This window comes from Saccostrea cucullata, unplaced genomic scaffold, assembly GCF_032062105.1.
Source record: "Saccostrea cucullata isolate Sc308-1 unplaced genomic scaffold, CSIRO_AGI_Scuc_v1 ctg505, whole genome shotgun sequence".
NCBI classification, from domain to species: Eukaryota; Metazoa; Mollusca; class Bivalvia; order Ostreida; family Ostreidae; genus Saccostrea; species Saccostrea cuccullata.
The window spans coordinates 85,385-104,501 of record NW_026920509.1 but is presented as its reverse complement, the minus strand read 5'-3'; the positions used below and the strand labels follow the sequence as shown (position 1 = coordinate 104,501).

At 34.8% G+C, this 19,117-nt stretch overlaps 1 protein-coding gene across 1 annotated transcript; it reads left to right on the top strand.

Annotated features, from left to right (window-relative positions):
• The first annotated feature begins 1,890 nt into the window (after nt 1–1,890).
• On the top strand, nt 1,891–13,427 carry LOC134250005 (sodium/calcium exchanger regulatory protein 1-like). Its single transcript, XM_062732347.1, has 4 exons — nt 1,891–2,063; nt 3,725–3,897; nt 11,006–11,116; nt 13,255–13,427. The coding sequence occupies exons 1-4, from the start codon at nt 1,973–1,975 to the stop codon at nt 13,315–13,317; spliced, it is 438 nt and encodes a 145-aa protein (XP_062588331.1). The 5' UTR covers nt 1,891–1,972; the 3' UTR covers nt 13,318–13,427.
• Nucleotides 13,428–19,117: the final 5,690 nt, after the last annotated feature.

The window sequence follows — 19,117 nt, the reverse complement described above, 5'->3', positions numbered from 1 at the left end:
TGGAAGAGGCACCTTTATTCAACATAACTATGTACTTAGTTAGTTTATTTAATGTCCAGGAGCAGAGAAGAAGATTTTCAAAGAAATCATGCATTTTCACTATATAACCTATTTAGCGCCTCCCTAGCACTAGAACCGCTCTCGGGCGCCCCTGGGGCAATGAATTTCACAATTTTGGTAAAGGACTCGATGCTAATAAATCATGCCAAAAGTTTTACTGCTTGATGTGCATGAGTAAAGAAAAAAGATTTTTAAAGATGGCATTAATTTTAGTGATTTTAACCTCACCCCCAGGCCCCCCCGGGGGGGGGGGTAACAATTTTTGTTCCCCTTCACCCACGGATGCTTTGTGCCAAATTTGGTTAAAATTGGTTAAGCGGTTGCAGAGGAGAAGCTGAAAATGTTCAAATATTAACGCACGACTCACTGACGACAAAAACGAATAGTTAAAAGTTTAATGAAATACACGACAAAACAAAGTACAACCTTTAAGTTGAATGGAAAAAAAGCTCAAAGGGAGGTACATCATGTATAACATAGTACAACAGAAAAGTTTTTTTGTAGTACGTGAGAAGAAGAGGCCTTTAATGAAATTGATAGCTGTAGAATTAAGTAATACAAACCCAAATTTTATGGGAGTGTACTTCTTATAATTATCTATTTCTGTTCCTTAACTTATTGCGGGACTTCGCAGTATTTCGTCATGCTATTTTTCATCTAATAAACTGTCAGTAGAATCTGAAAGATATTTTTAGGAATAGTTCTGTTACAATGTAGCTGTAAAAATTCCCCCGCGCTTGCGTGGGATTTCAGCTAGTATTATTTATTTAGCCCCGCCCTAGCACTAGAACCACTGACCTTGGGGCCATGAATTTCACAATTTGGGTAGAGGACTCGATGCTGATTACAATCATGCCAATAGTTTGACTGCTTGATGTTTAGGATTAAAGAAGATTTTTGAAGGTTGCATTAATTTTAGGGTTTTTGCACCATCCCTCAGGCAGGCAGATTAGATGAAATTCAGTTTTGTTCCGCTTCACTCATAGCTGCTTTATGCCAATATTGGTTGAAATCGGTTGAACGGTTGCAGAGAAAAAGCTGAAAATGTTCACGCACGATGACGGACGAAAACTGAGCGACTCAGTTGAACTAAAAATGAGACAAAAATAACTTATGCTTTTAAATGTTCTTCAATGGCAAAAAAAAGACAATGTGAGAGGTATTTATAGTGGGTTAAATAATAAATATTTAATCGTTTATAGTTTTATTATAATAGTGATAAATAGGGGACAGAAAGATATTAGGTCAATTATTTTGTTGACCCTAATCAAACTAATTTTCTTGCTTTTGGGCAACAAAGCTTCATTTATCAGTTTATGGATCCTCTAAATTGTACTTAGGTGACCGTTAAGGCCCTTTGTCCCCTTGTTTTAACCAAGGAATATAGAGGTTTTTAAAAGAAATAATGTATTTTCATTACTACCAATAGTGCGATGCAATTACACCAGAAATCATGACCTTCGGGACCACTAATTTAACAATGTTGAAAAAGCTCACGATGATCTTAATTATTTATCCTTTTTGTAAAGATTGTTCTAATTTGATTAATTTAAGCATCACCCCTTGGACCTTAGGTTGTATGGGTCATGAATTTCATAGATTTTGTTCCCCATTATCCATAGATGCAATAAGCCCAAATTGGTTGAAATTTCTTATAACAGTTTCAGTGTGTCTTAATAGTACATCGCACGACGACAGACTAAACAGTTACAGGTACATGTATAAATAAGTCTACTCAGTTGACCTTTGATTTTTACATGTAGGACCCATAACGTGCGGAATGTCATTTATTTGCAGCACCTTGTTGAATAACTAATGATGTAAGTTGTTGACACGCATTGCCAGCCATAAAAAGATTGTAGATCAGTGATGATCTTTACAGGCTATATAATTATAAGCGTTTGTCAGTAACATGGATGGAATAAAAACCATAAAAGATAGATTTGTCGGCAAATGGAAACTCGATAGAAGTGAACGTTTTGAAGATTTCTTACGAGAATGTGGTAAGCTGTCATTTTAATAATTAGGTCTGTTGATTTGTTGTTTACCTCCTTAAGGAAAAAAAATCGCCGTCCTGAAGATGTCTTCCAAAAAACCTATTAACCGATTTTGGGAGAATACAACCAGCTCCTTTTACACAAACGAAGCATTAATTATTGTTATTTTATGAATCAAAAAGAAAGAATGGGCATAAGAAAGCGCACATACTTCAATAACAAGATGTCGACAAAATGTTGTGAAAGGTTAAGGCGTCATGTTTGGATAATTAATAAATATTTTTTATTTTTACCGGAGCGTGATATCTACATTCATTTTGTTTGCTTTGAATCTTCATAACTAAGTTTATTTTTGATAATTAAAAAAATATTTGCCGTTCCCTATGATGAGTCAAACTTAAGATACTAACTTCTAAGGGTGATGTTAAATTCTTTTTAGGCGATAATAATAATGTGTCCGTCCGTCTTGTCTGTAAGCAATTTATCAAAATGCTACTCCTTCTTCAGTTTTGATCTGATTTCTAAATTACAATATCGCCCGCGTGGCGCAGTGGATAAATGTCTGCACTAGAGTCCCAAAGTAAGGAGTTGATCCTTGCGTCACGGGTTGGAATCCCACTCTGGGACGTTGAGATCGGTCCTTCGGATGAGATTGTAAAAACCGCGAGGTCCCGTGTCACAGTTGGTAGGTGTTGGCTCAATCGGCCCTGAGTGCCGAGAATAGGACGAAATTTGCAACTCTCCACCGGCAACCGGTAGCGTCTTCATATGAGTGGAAAATTCTCGAGAGGGACGTTAAAAATATACAGTCAATTAATTTAAATAACAACAAACAAGTAGACTACACCAAGACACAAAATCATGTTTATCATGATCAGTTTTTGATTTCGATAAACGGTGTTACCGTAGTTACTAAAATTTAAAGAAATTCTTTGAAATACTTTCAAAATGCTACTCCTATTAGAGATTTACTAAGATTGCATTTGACACATAAGCAGTCTACACGAAGACACATACTTCTTTACACCAGTATTTGATTTCGATTACCGTATTGTCACGGTTACAAAAATCGAGAATTTTCTTTGAACTACCTTCAAACTAAACGCTAACCTTCCTACAGTGTTGGCCTGATTTTAATATAACTTTGCAAGCGAGTTGACAGCATTATGATGCATAATTATACAAATCGGAGATTGGTTTATATTAACGATGTTGATAAAGTTACTAGAGATAAAAATTTATGTGAAATACTTTCAAAACGTTACTACGTGTTCTCTTTATATTTTGTTTAGATTTCAGTATAACCTTTGCACACAAGTAGACTCATTAAGATTCATAACTTTCTTCCTTAATTTTGTTTTTGATGAATGGTCTTGCCATTGTTACTAAAAAATATAAAGTTCTGTAGAGTTCGTTTGAAAGGCTACTCCTACAGTGTAGGTCTGATTGCAATATTTCCACGAAAGAGACTAAATCAAAGATTATTAAGTTATTGCTGTTGCAAAGTTTCAAGTACGCTATTTACCTTTCTCTTCCTTTGTTACGGTAGAGCAAGAGTCTTGAAAGAAACGTCTTGTTGCATTAAAAGTTAATGAAAGAGTACAAGATTTATTTGAGTTTTTGGTTCCCGATCGCATCAGTCATCAAGAATGCCTCTTTTTTTCAAGGTGTAAATTTCTTTGCTCGGAAGATGGCTGGTTTGGCTACACCAGTTTCTGAAATCTCTGTGAAAGATGATGATCAAGTGCATATTTCTATGGCTACTGCTTTTATGACACAAGAAGACACATTCAAGCTGGGTGAAGAATTTGAAAAGGACATGCGTGGGAACAAGATGGTGGTAATCTTATTCTATAAATAGTTTTTGTTCCATATATATTTAAAAACACTTTACTCTCAAATACATATTGTTGTATATATCTTCTGAATAATTGTCAATTATAGGTCAAAATTTGCATTCCGCTGCTTGCAAATGGTGGTGTCTCCATCATCCATATGTGAAAAAAAAAATTCCAAAGATCGTACCAATATATTATGCCATCAGTTTTTGCCCTCCTCAAAATGACATTTGTAATTGACGTACTATTGCCACATGCCTTGACATTGGTTACCACAAAATATGGGATTTTAGCTCACCTGATCCGAAAAATCGAATGAGCATTTCTGTTCACCCATTGTTCGTCCTTACGTAAATTTTCACTTTTTCAACATCCTCAAGAACCACTGGGCTAATTTTTACCAAACTTGGTACAGAGCGTCCTTCGTCAAAGGGGGGGGGGGTGAAATTGTTTAAATGAATAGCAAAGCTCCATTACAAGGGGGACTAATCAAGAAAAGACGAAATAGGGTGGGTCATTTAAAAAAATCATCTCAGGAAGCACTAGTCAAGAAAAACTGAAACTTACTTGAAAGTGAGAGAGTATATTCTCATTAAAATTGTTCAAATCATTACCCCACAATAGAAAATTCAAGTTTTTACATTGAAATTTATAGGAAAAATCTTTAAAAATGTTCTTATTAAAAACCACTGGACCAGGAAAGATGAAAATTGTATGGAAGCATTCTGGGATAGTGTTAATTATAAATTGTTTAATGCATGATCCCCGCGAGCAGGGCGGAGCCACAATAGGGAATCCAAATTTGACATAGAAATATAAAGAAGAAATCTTTTTAAAAAAAACTTCCTTCAACAACCACGGGGCCTGAAAAGCGGATGGGGCCACAATAGGTTTTACAAAGGGAAAAATCTGGTGAAGATCAGAATGGTTAAAGTTATTAAGGTGAGCATTTTGACCCATGAGCCCCTTGTTTATCTTTCCCTCATCACCAATTATTGTCGCACCGTAACGCGGGAAAATTTGAAACTTGTTTCCCCCTTAAGAATCTGTTGAATGTGGTGGTTATCGACGTAAATCTATATGTATTTTTGAAGGAAATTATTCGACTTTTTTTTATGTAGACACTTGTTTGTAGTAGATACATATGAGAGCAACAACTTTTAAAATTGTGAAGTCGCACCCTTAGGCATTGAACTTGTAACAATACAAAATAATTTTAATATAGACGTATTTCACAGAATTGTTATTAATATAATGTATCATCGAAATCAGTGCATGCATTGTTGGTTCTCTGAATGGATTTTCACCGGATAATAAACTACATAATTTTTTTTTCTAGAGAAATTTGCATTGCTAATTTTTTATTTGCTTGTTGCAAAAGTTACTTTTGGCGTTAGCTTGCCCTGTACAGAGTGTGCCAAGCAGGTATGAGCTTTCCTTGAGTTGATCCTAAAGTTTTAATCCCTCAGCGGGAGTTTGACACTGGTTCTAAGGATAGGATCGTGAAACCAGAGTCCTGCATAACAACAAATGTATACAGACGAAGTTCCCTCGAACTCATTGGTCACAAGTGCCAAATACATACACATGTACAGGTCTAAAACCTCATCCTTAAAACAGTATTTGGTTGCTGCCTAACACGTCGAGTAAAACATTTCATAGGGACTGAAAACAAGTAAATTACTTGTATAAGCTGACTTTTGAAAGAAAAAGAGTAAATTGAAAATAGAACATCATGATACAAAACAAATTCACATGACTGATAATAAGTAAAAAGCTGGTCATTTTGAAGCTTATTTTGTCAAAATATCAGTTGTAAATGATCCAATTTATACATGTATCATCTATTTCTTTAAACTGATATGTTTATGCATATTTTCGCCAAGAGTTTTGTATAAAACCATGGATACATGTATCAATGTAAATTTCAAGTTGCAATTAATATGACAATAATTAAAATTTTGTAAATTCCTTTTGTGAAATATGATTTTCACCTTCAAAATGCTACCATGATTAATCATTTCAAACCGTTAAGTACAAAATATGTTCGTTATACATTGAATTCCTTAAGTGGTGTCATAACTCGTTAAAAATCCGTATACTTTATATATACTTGTTTTCTTATTCATAATGATAAATTCTTGGAGGGTACTAAACGACATATGCCATTTTTGATTACCCTTTATAATAGTCTGCTAGATTTTCAGCTCTACTGGTCAGAGACCAGAAGAGCTTATGCGATAGTAAGGTGTCCGTCGTCCGTCCGTCTGTCTGTCTAGCTGGCCGTCTGTCTGTCTGTAAACAATTTTTCAAAACGCTATTCCTCCTACAGTTTTGGTCTGATTTTAATATAACTTGGCACACAAGTAGACTGCACTAAGATACATAATTCTGTATATCGGTTTTTGATTTCGATGAACGGTGTTGCCGTTGTTACTAAAAATAGAAATTTCTGTGAAATTCCTTTAAAATGCTACTCCTTCTACAATTTTGGTCTGATTTTAATATAACTTGGCACAAAAGTAGACTACAGTAAGATACAAAACATAGTGCATCGGTTTTTGATTTCGATGAACGGTATTGCCATGGTAACTAAAAATAGAATTTTCTGTGAAATTCCTTAAAAACGCTACTCCTTCTACAGTTTTGGTCTGATTTCAATATAACTTGGCACACAAGTAGACTACACTAAGATACATAAAATAGTACATCTGTTTTTGATTTCGATGAACGGTATTGCCATGGTTACTAAAAATAGAATTTTTTGTGAAATTCCTTTAAAATGCTACTACTTCTACAGTTTTGGTCTGGCCCAAAGACCATAAACTGAGAACAGACTTAAGTCAAAATCTGAAATTTAGATATTTTGAATTTTATTAAACATGTACGCTGAAGAATCTGCAGATTTGTATATTACTGAAATTTAAATACATGATGGAAATTTTGTTTCATTATCAAAATTATTTCGCAAGTTTTATTGATTTGAAATTTTGACTTAAGTCTGTACTCAGTTTATGGTCTTGGGGCCTGATTTCAGTATAGCACACAAGTAGACTACTCAAAGATACATAAAATAATGCATTGGATTTTGATTTCAATGAACGGTGTTGCCATGGTTACTAAAAATAGAATTTTCTGTGAAATTCTTTATAACGCTACTCCTCCTACAATTTTGGTCTGATTTCAATATAACTTGGCACACAAGTAGAATACACTAAGATACATAAAACAGTGCATCGGTTTTTAGGTCACCTGAGTAAACTCAGGTGACCTATTGCTATCCGTTTTCGTCCGTCGTCGTTCGTCGTGTGTTAACATTTGAACATTTTCAGCTTCTTCTCTGCAACCACTGAACCAATTTCAACCAAATTTGGCACAAAGCATCTATGGGTAAAGGGGAACAAAAATTGTGAATTTCATGATACCTGCCCCCCTGGGGCCTGAGGGGTGGGGCCAAAACCACTAAAATTAATGCAATCTTTAAAAATCTTCTTCTTTACTCCTGGACATCAAGCAGTCAAACTGTTTGCATGATTGTAATCAGCATTGAGTCCTCTACCAAAATTGTGAAATTCATGGCCCTGGGGTCAGGGGTTCTAGTGCTAGGGCGGGGTTAAATAAGTATATAGTGAAAATGCATTATTTCTTTGGAAATCTTCTTCTCTACTCCTTGGTATTAAATAAACCAACTAAGTTCATAGTTATGATGAGCAAGAGTGCCTCTACCAAAATTGTGAATTTTATGGCCCCAGGGTGAGGGGTTCTGGTGTTAGGGCGGGGCTCTATTGATTATATATAGTGAAAATACATGATTTCTTTGAAAATCTTCTTCTCTGCCCCTGGGTATTAAATATACTAACTAAGTGCATAGTTATGATGAGCAAGAGTGCCTCTACCAAAATTGTGAATTTTATGGCCCCAGGGTCAGGGGTTCTGGTGTTAGGGCGGGGCTCTATTGATTATATATAGTGAAAATACATGATTTCTTTGAAAATCTTCTTCTCTGCCCCTGGGTATTAAATATACTAACTAAGTGCACAGTTATGATGAGCATGAGTGCCTCTACCAAAATTGTGAATTTTATGGCCCCAGGGTCAGGGGTTCTGGTGTTAGGGCGGGGCTCTATTGATTATATATAGTGAAAATACATGATTTCTTTGAAAATCTTCTTCTCTGCCCCTGGGTATTAAATATACTAACTAAGTGCATAGTTATGATGAGCATGAGTGCCTCTACCAAAATTGTGAATTTTATGGCCCCAGGGTCAAGGGTTCTGGTGTTAGGGCAGGGGCTCTATTGATTATATAGTGAAAATACATGAATTCTTTGAAAATCTTCTACTCTGCTCCTAGGTATTAAATAAACCAACTAAGTGCATAGTTATGATGAACATGAGTGCCTCAACCAAAATTGTGAATTTTATGGCCCCAGGGTCAAGGGTTCTGGTGTTAGGGCGGGGCTCTATAGATTATATATAGTAAAAATACATGAATTCTTTGAAAATCTTCTTCTCTGCTCCTAGCTATTAAATAAACTAACTAAGTGCATAGTTATGATGAGCAAGAGTGCTTTTACCAAAATTGTGAATTTTATGGTCCCAGGGTCAGGGTTTCTGGTGTTAGGGCAGGGCTCTATTGATTATACACTGTATATTGAAAATACATGAATTCTTTGAAAATCTTCTTCTCTGCTCTTAGGAATTAAATAAACTAAGTACATAGTTATGATGAGCAAGAATGCCTCTTTTAAAATTATGAATTTTATGGCCCCAGGGTCAGGGGTTCTGGTGTTAAGGGGGCGGGGCTCAATTGATTATTTAATGAAAATACATTAAATCTTCGAAATTTTTTTTCTTTGTCTCTGGGTATAAAGCAGATGAACTACCTTTATAGTTATGATGAGCAAGGGCCCTAATCTTTCAACCAATATTGGCATATAGCATCTATGGGCGAAGGGGAACAAAAATTGTGAATTTCATGGTCCCTGCCCCCCTGGGGCCTGGGGGGTGGGGCAAAAACCACTAAAATTAGTGCAATCTTTAAAAATCTTCTTCTTTACTCCTGGACATCAAGCAGTTAAACTGTTGGTATGATTGTAATCAGCATTGAGTCCTCTACCAAAATTGTGAAATTCATGGCCCCAGGGTCAGGGGTTCTGGTGTTGGGGGGGGGGGGGGGCTCTATTGATTATATAGTGAAAATTCATTAAATCTTTGAAAATCTTCTTCTCTGCTCCTGGGTATTAAATAAACTTATTAAGTTCATAGTTATGATGAGCAAGAGTGCCTCTACCAAAATTATGAATTTTATGGCCCCGGGGTCAGGGGTAATGGTGTTAGGGCGGGGCTCTATTGATTATATAGTGAAAATGTATTAAATCTTTGAAAATCTTCTTCTCTGCTCCTAGGTATTAAATAAACTAACTAAGTACATAGTTATGATGAGCAGGAGAGCCTCTACTACAATTGTGAATTTTATGGCCCCAGGGTCAGGGGTTCTGGTGTTAGGGCGGGGCTCTATTGATTATATAGTGAAAATGCATTATTTCTTTGAAAATCTTCTTCTCTGCTCCTGGGTATTAAATTAACTTATTAAGTTCATAGTTATGATGAGCAAGAGTGCCTCTACCAAAATTGTGAATTTTATGGCCCCAGGATCAGGGTTATGGTGTTAGGGCGGGGCTCTATTGATTATATAGTGAAAATGCATTATTTCTTTTAAAATCTTCTTCTCTGTTCCTGAGTATTAAATAAACTAAGTACATAGTATGATGAGCAAGAGTGTCTCTACATAAATTGTGAAATTTATGGCCCCAGGGTCAGGGTTTCTGGTGTTAGGGCGTGGCTCTATTGATTATATAGTGAAAATGCATTAATTTTTTGAAAATCTTCTTCTCTGCTTCTGAGTATTAAATAAACTAATTAAGGACATAGTTATGATGAGCAAGAATGTTTCTACCAAAATTGTGAATTTTATGTCCCCATGGTCAGGGGTTCTGGTGTTAGGGTGTGGCTCTATAATGATTATATAGTGAAAATACATTACATCTATTAAAATCTTTTTCTCTAATTCTGGGTAATAAGCAGATGAACTATTTATATAGTTATGATGGGCTCCTCTTCCAGAATTTTGATTTCAAGGCCCGTGGGTCAGGGATACCAAAATGGGGGGGGGGGGGGGCTCTACTTATATACTGAAAATGAATTGTTTGAAATCTGCTCCTTGGTATTAATCAAGTAATTTTGATAAGCAAGTGTGCCTTTTCAAAAATTGTGCAATGTGTAGACCTAGGGTCAGGAGTTCATGTGTGGTAGGAGCACTCCTGATTATTGCTGAATATTACTGATAAGTTGACATACATTTTTGTTCCCCTACCCTGCTTATGGGTATTAAGTAAACAAACTAAACAATTGATAAGTGTAAAGTTATGATGAGCAATGGTGCCTCTTTCAAAATTTTGAACGCAAAAGCATCTAGCTTAAAACATGAACGAAATTCAATCATAAGAAAGTTGTTGTATGATGCTCAGGTGACCTATAAGGCCCGTGGGCCTCTTGTGTGATATTAAGGGTGCCTTTTTGAAATGTGTGGACCCTGGGGTCAGGGGTTTATGTCACAGTGTTAGGGGCACTACTGGTTAGTTGGAATGCATTTTTGTTTCCCTACCCTGCATATGGGTATTCAGTAACCAACCTAAGCAACTGCTAAGTGTATTGTTATGATGATCAATGGTGCCTCTTTCAAAATTGTGAATGTCATATAGCATCTGGCTTAAAACATGAATCAAATTCAATAACTGGAAAATTGTTGCATAATGCTCAGGTGACCTATAAGGCCCGTGGGCCTCTTGTTGATTTCAATGAAGTGTTGCCATTGTTACTAAAATAGAAATGTCTGTGAAATTCCTTGAAAACGCTACTGCTTCTACAGTTTTGGTCTGATGGCAATGGCTTCTTTTCTCATCCTTTGTTATAAGTACAAACCAGTAGAGCTACAGTCTCGACAGAGACTTCTGGTTAACAATATGAGCTGGTCTGCTGGTTTTGGTACTGTAACAATATGAGGTATATGTATTGTGCTTTTGAATTTGATCGATATGATCTTTTCCTAGGGTAAGTCATCCTTTGAAGATGGAAAGATTGTAATACAATACACCCCCACAGATCCCGACATAAAGCCACAGAAAGTAACCAGAGAAATCGTAAACGGAGAGTTAGTGCAGGTACATCTCGGAAAGTATTCATTTGGATAAAAGATAATTATCCACAATTGTTTACAGTATATTCTGTAATATTCTTTAATGTCACGTTGAATTCACCTGCATTTGGTGTTTGTGACTCGCAACTTATTCGCTATTAATCAACCGAGGCAGACTACTGACACATAAATTTAACAGGAATTTAATGTTTAAAGTGAGATCTATATTGTTTTTAAATTGATCACTGTTTGCTTGATTTTTTTTTATCGGTATAATTGTCTGTTTATGAAACATATGTCAGTTTATATGTACACTGACATCATCTTTACGAAAACATTAATACGAGGTCTCTCAAGAATTCATTTCAGACGTTCTTATATGTAAGAAATTTTCTCGCGCGTAATGACATAAAATAAGAAACAAAGAAAAATCTCAAGAGCATTTTACTTGAACTGATTTCATCCTTAAGGCAGTTGTCTTTCGTGACTAGGAATGAATTTCAGACGTCCTTATATGGATAAAATGTCCTCGGAAAGAAATAATGCACGAAACAATTTCACATGTGTTTTTATTATGGCAAGCCCCACCCCTTAGTAACTTTAAATTGTTCCTTTGGAGTTTATCCAACATTTAAAAACTTTGACCTTGGACATAACTTTTTTATGGTTAGTGTCATATTTTACAGGAATGTTCAATGAGAATAAAGTTTATTTTAGCTCACCTGAGCCGAAGGCTCAAGTGAGCTTTTCTGATCAGAATTTTTCCGTTGTCTGTCGTTGTTGTAGTAGTTGTCGTCGTAAACTTTTCACATTTTCATCTTTATCTAAAGAACCACTGGGCCAATTTCAACCAAACTTGCTACAAAGTATCCTTGGGTGAAGGGGATTCAAGTTTGTTCAAATGAAGGGCCAAGCCCTCTTCCAAGGGGATATAATTATGAATTAATGAAAAATTAATGGCATCTTTTAAAAATCTTCTTCTCCAGAACCATTGGGCCAAGAAAGATGAAACTCAAGTGGAAGCATCCTCAGGTAGTGTAGATTCAATTTAATTTAAATCATGACCCCTAGCTGTAGGGCGGGGCCACAATGGTCGATCACAGGTTTACATAGGAAAAATCTTTATAAATCTACTGCTCCAGAACCTCTAGGCCAGGAAAGATGACACTCATGTGGAAGCATTCTCAGGTAGTGTAGATTCATTTTTTTTTTCAAATCATGACCCCCGGGGTAGGGCGGGGCCACAATGGCTGATCAAATTTTAACATAGAAATATATAGGAATTTTTTTTAAAAAAATCTTCTTCTCCAGAACCACTGGGCCAGTAAAAATGAAACTTATATGGAAGCATCCTCAGGTAGTGTAGATTCAAATTTGTTCAAATCAAGACCCGCGGGGGTAGGGGCGGGCGGGCCACAACTGACGATCAAAGAATTACATAGGAATATATAGAAAAAATCTTTGAAAATTTTTCTCAAGAACCACTCAGCTGGACCAGGAAAGACAAAACTTGTGTGAAAACATCCTCAAGTAGACGAAGTTTGTAAAGTTTTCCATAGGAATGAATACATCGGAAATTTTTTTTAAACTCTTCTTTTTAAGAACCACAAACCATGATTGGCGACATCTTTATGTAAGCATCCTCACGTAGTGTTAATTCAAGTTTGTTCAAGTCATGAATGGGAAGCGGGGGTTGGGTACGATGGTACAAAATTGGCGATCAAAGTTTTGCCTAGAAATATCAAATAAAAGTTTCCCAAGAACAGAAAAGCCATGTTTAATCATATTGATATGGATGCTTTCTCAGGTAGTACAGAGTCATACTGGTTCAAATGAGGGCTGGTAGTTTAAAATTCCAGACCCCCCCCCCCATGTAAACTTCTCAATACTGAAGTGATTTCTGCTTTATTTCCTAGCCAGTGTGCTCAGGTGAGCGATGTGGCCCATGGACCTCTTGTTTATAACTTTTTTCATGATCAGCCTTGGCAAAAAGCTGTCAAATGGTTAATTCACATTTTAATTCACATACTAGTACACATCTTGTTTTAACATTTTCTGTCATGTTCAAAGCTTATTGACCCAGATTCCATCAATCATGTTTATAATGCAGACTTTCTTTCCTTTGTAGATTTTCACACTTTTAAACAAAACCTTTTATTTCAGACAATGGAGATTGGTGATGTGATCTGTAAACGCTTTTCGAAACGCATGGATTCCGAGGTTTAGTAAAAGGAAGAGACTGTATTTTCCATTATAATATATATACTCACTATCTTACAAGAAGGATCATTGGTTCATTATAATTTTATTAAGAATAAAGGAAATTCTTTATTATCTCAAGTTTTACAAATAATTAATGGAATCCTTTTTTAAGTGTGTGCAAATTTACGACTAATCCCTAACAAAAAAATACTATAGTTAACTATAGTTATAACTTTGACACTTTGAAAACTTTGATTTACTATAGTGATAACTTTGACACTTTGAAAAACTTTGACAAAAACTTTGACACTTTGAAAAACTTTGAGAAAACTTTGACACTTTGAAAAACTTTGGCAAAAACACTTTGAAAAACTTTGACGAAAACTTTGACACTTTGAAAAACTTTGACGAAAACTTTGACACTTTGAAAAACTTTGGCGAAAACTTTAACACTTTGAAAAACTTTATCGAAAACTTTGATACTTTGAAAAACTTTATCGAAAACTTTGATACTTTGAAAAACTTTATCGAAAACTGTGATACTTCGAAAAACTTTATTGAAAACTTTGACACTTCGAAAAACTTTATCGAAATCTTGGATACTTTAGCACTTTGAAAAAACTTTATCGAAAACTTTGACACTTTGAAAAAGTTTATCAAAAACTTTGACACTTTAAAAAAACTCTATCGAAAACTTTGACACTTTGAAAAACTTTATCGAAAACTTTGACACTTTGAAAAACTTTATCGAAAAATTTGACACTTTGAAAAACTTTATCGTAAACTTTGACACTTTGAAAAACTTTGGCGAAAACTTTCACACTTTGAAAAATTTTGACGAAAACTTTGACACTTTGAAAAACTTTGGCGAAAACTTTGAAACTTTGATTTACTATAGTTAACTATAGTTAGCTATAGTTAACTATAGTTAACCATAGTATTTTTTTGTTAGGGTTATTATCTTTTAATCTTCCGAAGATTATGGATAATGCTGTTTTATCAATAATCAGCAATCACTTTTCATTTCATTCATATGTTGACTGGATATATCCCAATGAACTTGAAATAGAAAATGAATATCATGCCACACTATTTAAATATCCATGAGGGCACGCTTGATTTGTCTACACCGTTCATTTGATGTACACTTTTTCTATGTTTAACAGCAAACATGTACACTTTAGGTTACAACAACTACACCCAGTGCGGGGCAATTGTTCATTCTAAAGTGATTATCAATAACTTTTAAACAAAAGTATTTTTTGATATAGAGCTTTCATTTTAAATATGTATATTACCTGTGACAAAATCTTTTACCTCGTGACGTTGATCTTTGACCTACTTTTCAAAAATGTTAATTATATTACGTTTGATTGAAAAGAGATTGGGTTTTCATATATGACATGTGCATTACCTATGACAAGACATTTCCGAATATGCTATGATTTCTGACCCCTTGACCTTCACGATTGACCTTATTACAAAAATCAATATCGGTGATTACATCTGAATGACATACATGTGTATGACAGGGCGTTAATGTTTGACACAATATGCCATAAAAATGACATCTCACCCACAAAGACACTGAAAGTGGGAAACCACATTTTTTTTAAAATTTGCTTGTTCTTTCTAAAAAAAAAGAATATGCAGGTAAACTTCTGTAAGAGTTAATTTAATGGTGTTCAAGTTTCTTTAATTCTGGGCACCCGCCGTAATTTTCAGTTTAAAAACAGTAAGCTTTTAGCAATGGAGACTGCTAGACGTACTCCTATTCCAAGAAAATGTTATAACAGAGAATTTAAATTTAGGGTTATAGGGCATAAAAAAGAGGGCAATACGAAAAATTGTATCACTTAACCAAGGAAGATGAAACTTATGTGGAATAATCCTCAGGTAGTGTAGATTCCAGTATGGTCAATTACCTTCGGGGGTAGGGGGACACAATGGCCGATCAAATTTTACATTGGAAAAATATTTAAAAGTCTTTTTTTCATCAGAACTGCTAGGCCCAGAAGGATAAAACTTATGTTGAAACATCATCAGGTAGTGTAGATTCAAGTTTGTTCAAATCATGACCCTCTTGGGTATACGGCGGGGCCGCTATGGAATAAAAGTTTTACACAGGAATAAATAGGAACAATCTTGAAAAAAACGATGTTTCTCTAGAACAGCAAAGCCATGATTGGTAATATTTAACTAGAAGCATCTTTAGATAGTAAAGATTCAAGTTTGTTAAGATGATGACTGATGACCCTTCCGACCAAAGATTTACATACTAGGAAAAAAACTTTATCAATCGTCTTCTTAAGAATATCAAAGCCCTTTTGTCATATTTATTTGCAATTGGAAACATCCTTGGGTAAATTCAAAGTTGTTCAAATCATGACCACTTGGGATAGGGAGGGGACTTTAGGTTATCGAAGTTTTAGTAAGAAAGATCATATAAACAATCTTCTCAAGAACAAAGCCATGATAATCATGATGATTAACTGATAGTCATTTTATTACAGAAATATCTTCAGTAACACTTTACTGTAGATCACTAGATTTTACTTTAGCAAAATAGTAATTAACTCTTTTTAGTGAGACAGAATATTCACGAATTTTTAGCTCTACTGGTCAGAGACAAGAAGAGCTTGTGCAATAGTAATGCGTCCGTCGTCCGTCCGTCTGTCTGTCTGTCTGTCCGTCTGTCTGTAAACAATTTTTTAAAATGCTACTTCTCCTACAGGTTTGGTCTGATTTCAATATAACTTGGCACACAAGTAGACTACACCAAGATACATAATTCTGTTCATCGGTTTTTGATTTCATTGAATGGTGTTGCTAAAAATAGAAATTTCTGTGAAATTCTTTCAAAATGCTACACCTCCTACAGTTTTGGTCTTATTTCAATAAAATTTGGCACTCAAGTAGACTACACTAAGGTACAAAACTCTGTGTATCAGTTTTTCACTTCAATGAACAGTGTTGCCACGGTTACTAAAAATAGAAATTTCTGTTAAATACTCTCAAAATGCTACTCCAAATACAGTGTTAGTCTGATTATAATATAATGTGGCATGCAAGTAGACTACACTAAGAACATAAAGAGACTTAATCAAGGATCATTATTCTATTTATTGCTATTGAAAAGTTTCAATTCCCAACTGCTTAAGTACTTTTCTCTTCCTTTGCTATAAGTACAAACCAGTAGAGCTTCATCCTCGACAGAGACTTCTGGTTGTTATTGCCCTACATAATCTTTAAGGTATCCGACCCATATTAGGACCAAAATTTCTAACCTTAAATATCAATTGTTTGTAAAATATCCTAATATTATTTTAAAGCATTTTAGAGTAGAAAGGGATTTACCAAGAGAAATTTTCAAAAATTTTATTACCTAAGCAGAAATAAATTATTGAAGATTGCATTGAAGTCTATGGAAGGAAGTAAGTTTTTAAGATAAAAAAAATAAATACTTCAAATATCAAAAAATGCCGTAGTGGAAAGATGCATTTGATCATTGGGAATAGAAAAACAATTAGAAATTATTTTTTTACCAGATATATTTTTTTGAAATTAATTTTTATTGAGTAAAATCAAAGGGAGATAACTCGTCAAGGGCAGGATAAGGTTATAAATTAGGACATGTCCCACTGTTACATTCTTATACTCAAAGATGAAAATTAGTTCTAACTACACTGAGTATTCAGCCCATACATATCTATTAGGCATTCAATTCCATTGAATCTGAGGCTAATATGGATCGGATACCTTAAGAATACTAATTCACATGAGAATGAAATTTTTGCTAGCACACTGTCAGCATAATTACGCGAAAATAAAGTTCTTGTATATGAAAGTGAAATACGTGTGCAGTAGTGGTTTCAAAATTGTTCATATCATGATCCCCAGGGTTGGGTGGGGCCATAAAATACAAGTTGTGTTTAAGAAACACTATGCCCCAAATGGAAACACAATTCTGGAGTGGTTCGAAGACTTAAGTGGTATACACTTACCACTTTCACAAGGGATCACCAGTAATATCTTACTGGACAGAGCTTCTATACCAAAACGTGGGAAAATCTGAACTGCAAATCTTCTAATGTTGTCTATGGAATAGAATGTAATCTGTGTGGACTTGTTTATGTTGGTGAAACCAAGGCATCACTTAAAAAAAAAATTTGAGGTCATCGATTTCAAATAAATCATGGTGGTCAGCAGCTTTTATACAAACATTTTAAGAGCCACTCTCCATAAGCACCCAAATTGGATTGAAAGCCATAGTCATCAATTTTAATAAAACTTTGGTAAATTAATACATACTATTAGCCAAGTATACTGGTATATGCAAAATGACGGGACATTGCTGTTTCCATGGAAACGAGCATATTATAATATTTGTCACATTTGTTATATTTCCTTTATAATTAACGTGGCTGAAACTCAGAAACGCATCGACACAATTCAACAAAACTAATACTGTACAAAGATTTTAGACATATAAGTTGACCTTCAAAAAATTGGAGTTGTGTTATTTTAAATAAAGAAAATATAACCTTGTAAAAATCTGTTTTTCAAGAGGAAAGTGCTAAATTTAATCAAGAGTTATTTCCCTTTGTGTAACACTTTTGTGTTTCCTATGAAAAAAAGGAATGTTTTTTATCAGAGAAGACTTTCAGATTGGTTTGCTGCTTCGTTTTTACTACAAATTCCTCTTGTTAGAAGATGTAATTAATTTGAATTCAGTTGATATGAATAATAATGACATAATACTAACAGAATATGGTATTTTGCCGCCCAATTCTGAAAATATGCAAATTTGTTCCACACATTTTTCTCTGCCTATTGAAACAAAAGAGTGACTGAGTGATGTACGAAGAAGAAATTAGGTGTCAAGTGCCATTTTCCTTCATTGAGCCTCCAGGCTTTACTCTGGTTTAAATGTTATATCATGTCACACTTAGTCCACGTGTACCTTCTTTTAAAGTGATCAAAATAAAAGATTTTTCACACCTGAGTGGTTCTCATGCCTTATATATACCTGTAACTGACAATTGTCCGTGTCTTTCGTGTTAAAGGCCCACGTGTATCTGGCCACTCACGTAGTGTGTGGCAGTATATACTGCGAGACAGTATAACTGATTTAGAAGCTGTTATTACGAGTTGATAACATATTTTTAGTTGCAAAAAACTCTAGTTTGGTATATCTTAAAACAAGATGCCAAAATTATCAGAGTCCAGTTCCAAAGACGAAGGGAATACTTCCGCAGGTGTTGTGCAATTATTCGCTTCGAAAATCATGACGAGGAAGCAGCTCGAGAAAATTCGAGTCGACCAAATACTAGAAGTAATGTCAACGCTTCCACATCGGGCAAAGGTCTGGGAAAAACAAGAAAGGTAATTAAAAGCACCAGTGAAAAAAGTACCAAAACGTAAAAATGATGAAAAACTTGCATCAAATAAAAAGCCAAAACAGGATTTCAATCCATCACAAATTTATTCGCTTCTGCAAGAACTCTTGCGGCGATCAAATAACAATTCTAACTTTTATGAACAAGAGAGTGCAAGTGCGGAATGTAGTACTTCCGGGTTGGATCAATTTCCAACGGAAGATTTATTTCCGGAATTGGAAAATGAAATTTTTTCAACAGAGAATGATCCCGAAGGGGTTTTTTGATGATGAAAAAACTGAATTTAGCATGCCAAAAATATTCGAAGATGAAAAAAAGTTCTTTGAACCTATTTCGGAAAATATGTCCAAGTTTATAAAAATGGGATGTACCAAAAAGGCTGACATTTCAAAGTACATTGAGGAAATAAAAATAATTCCTGAAAA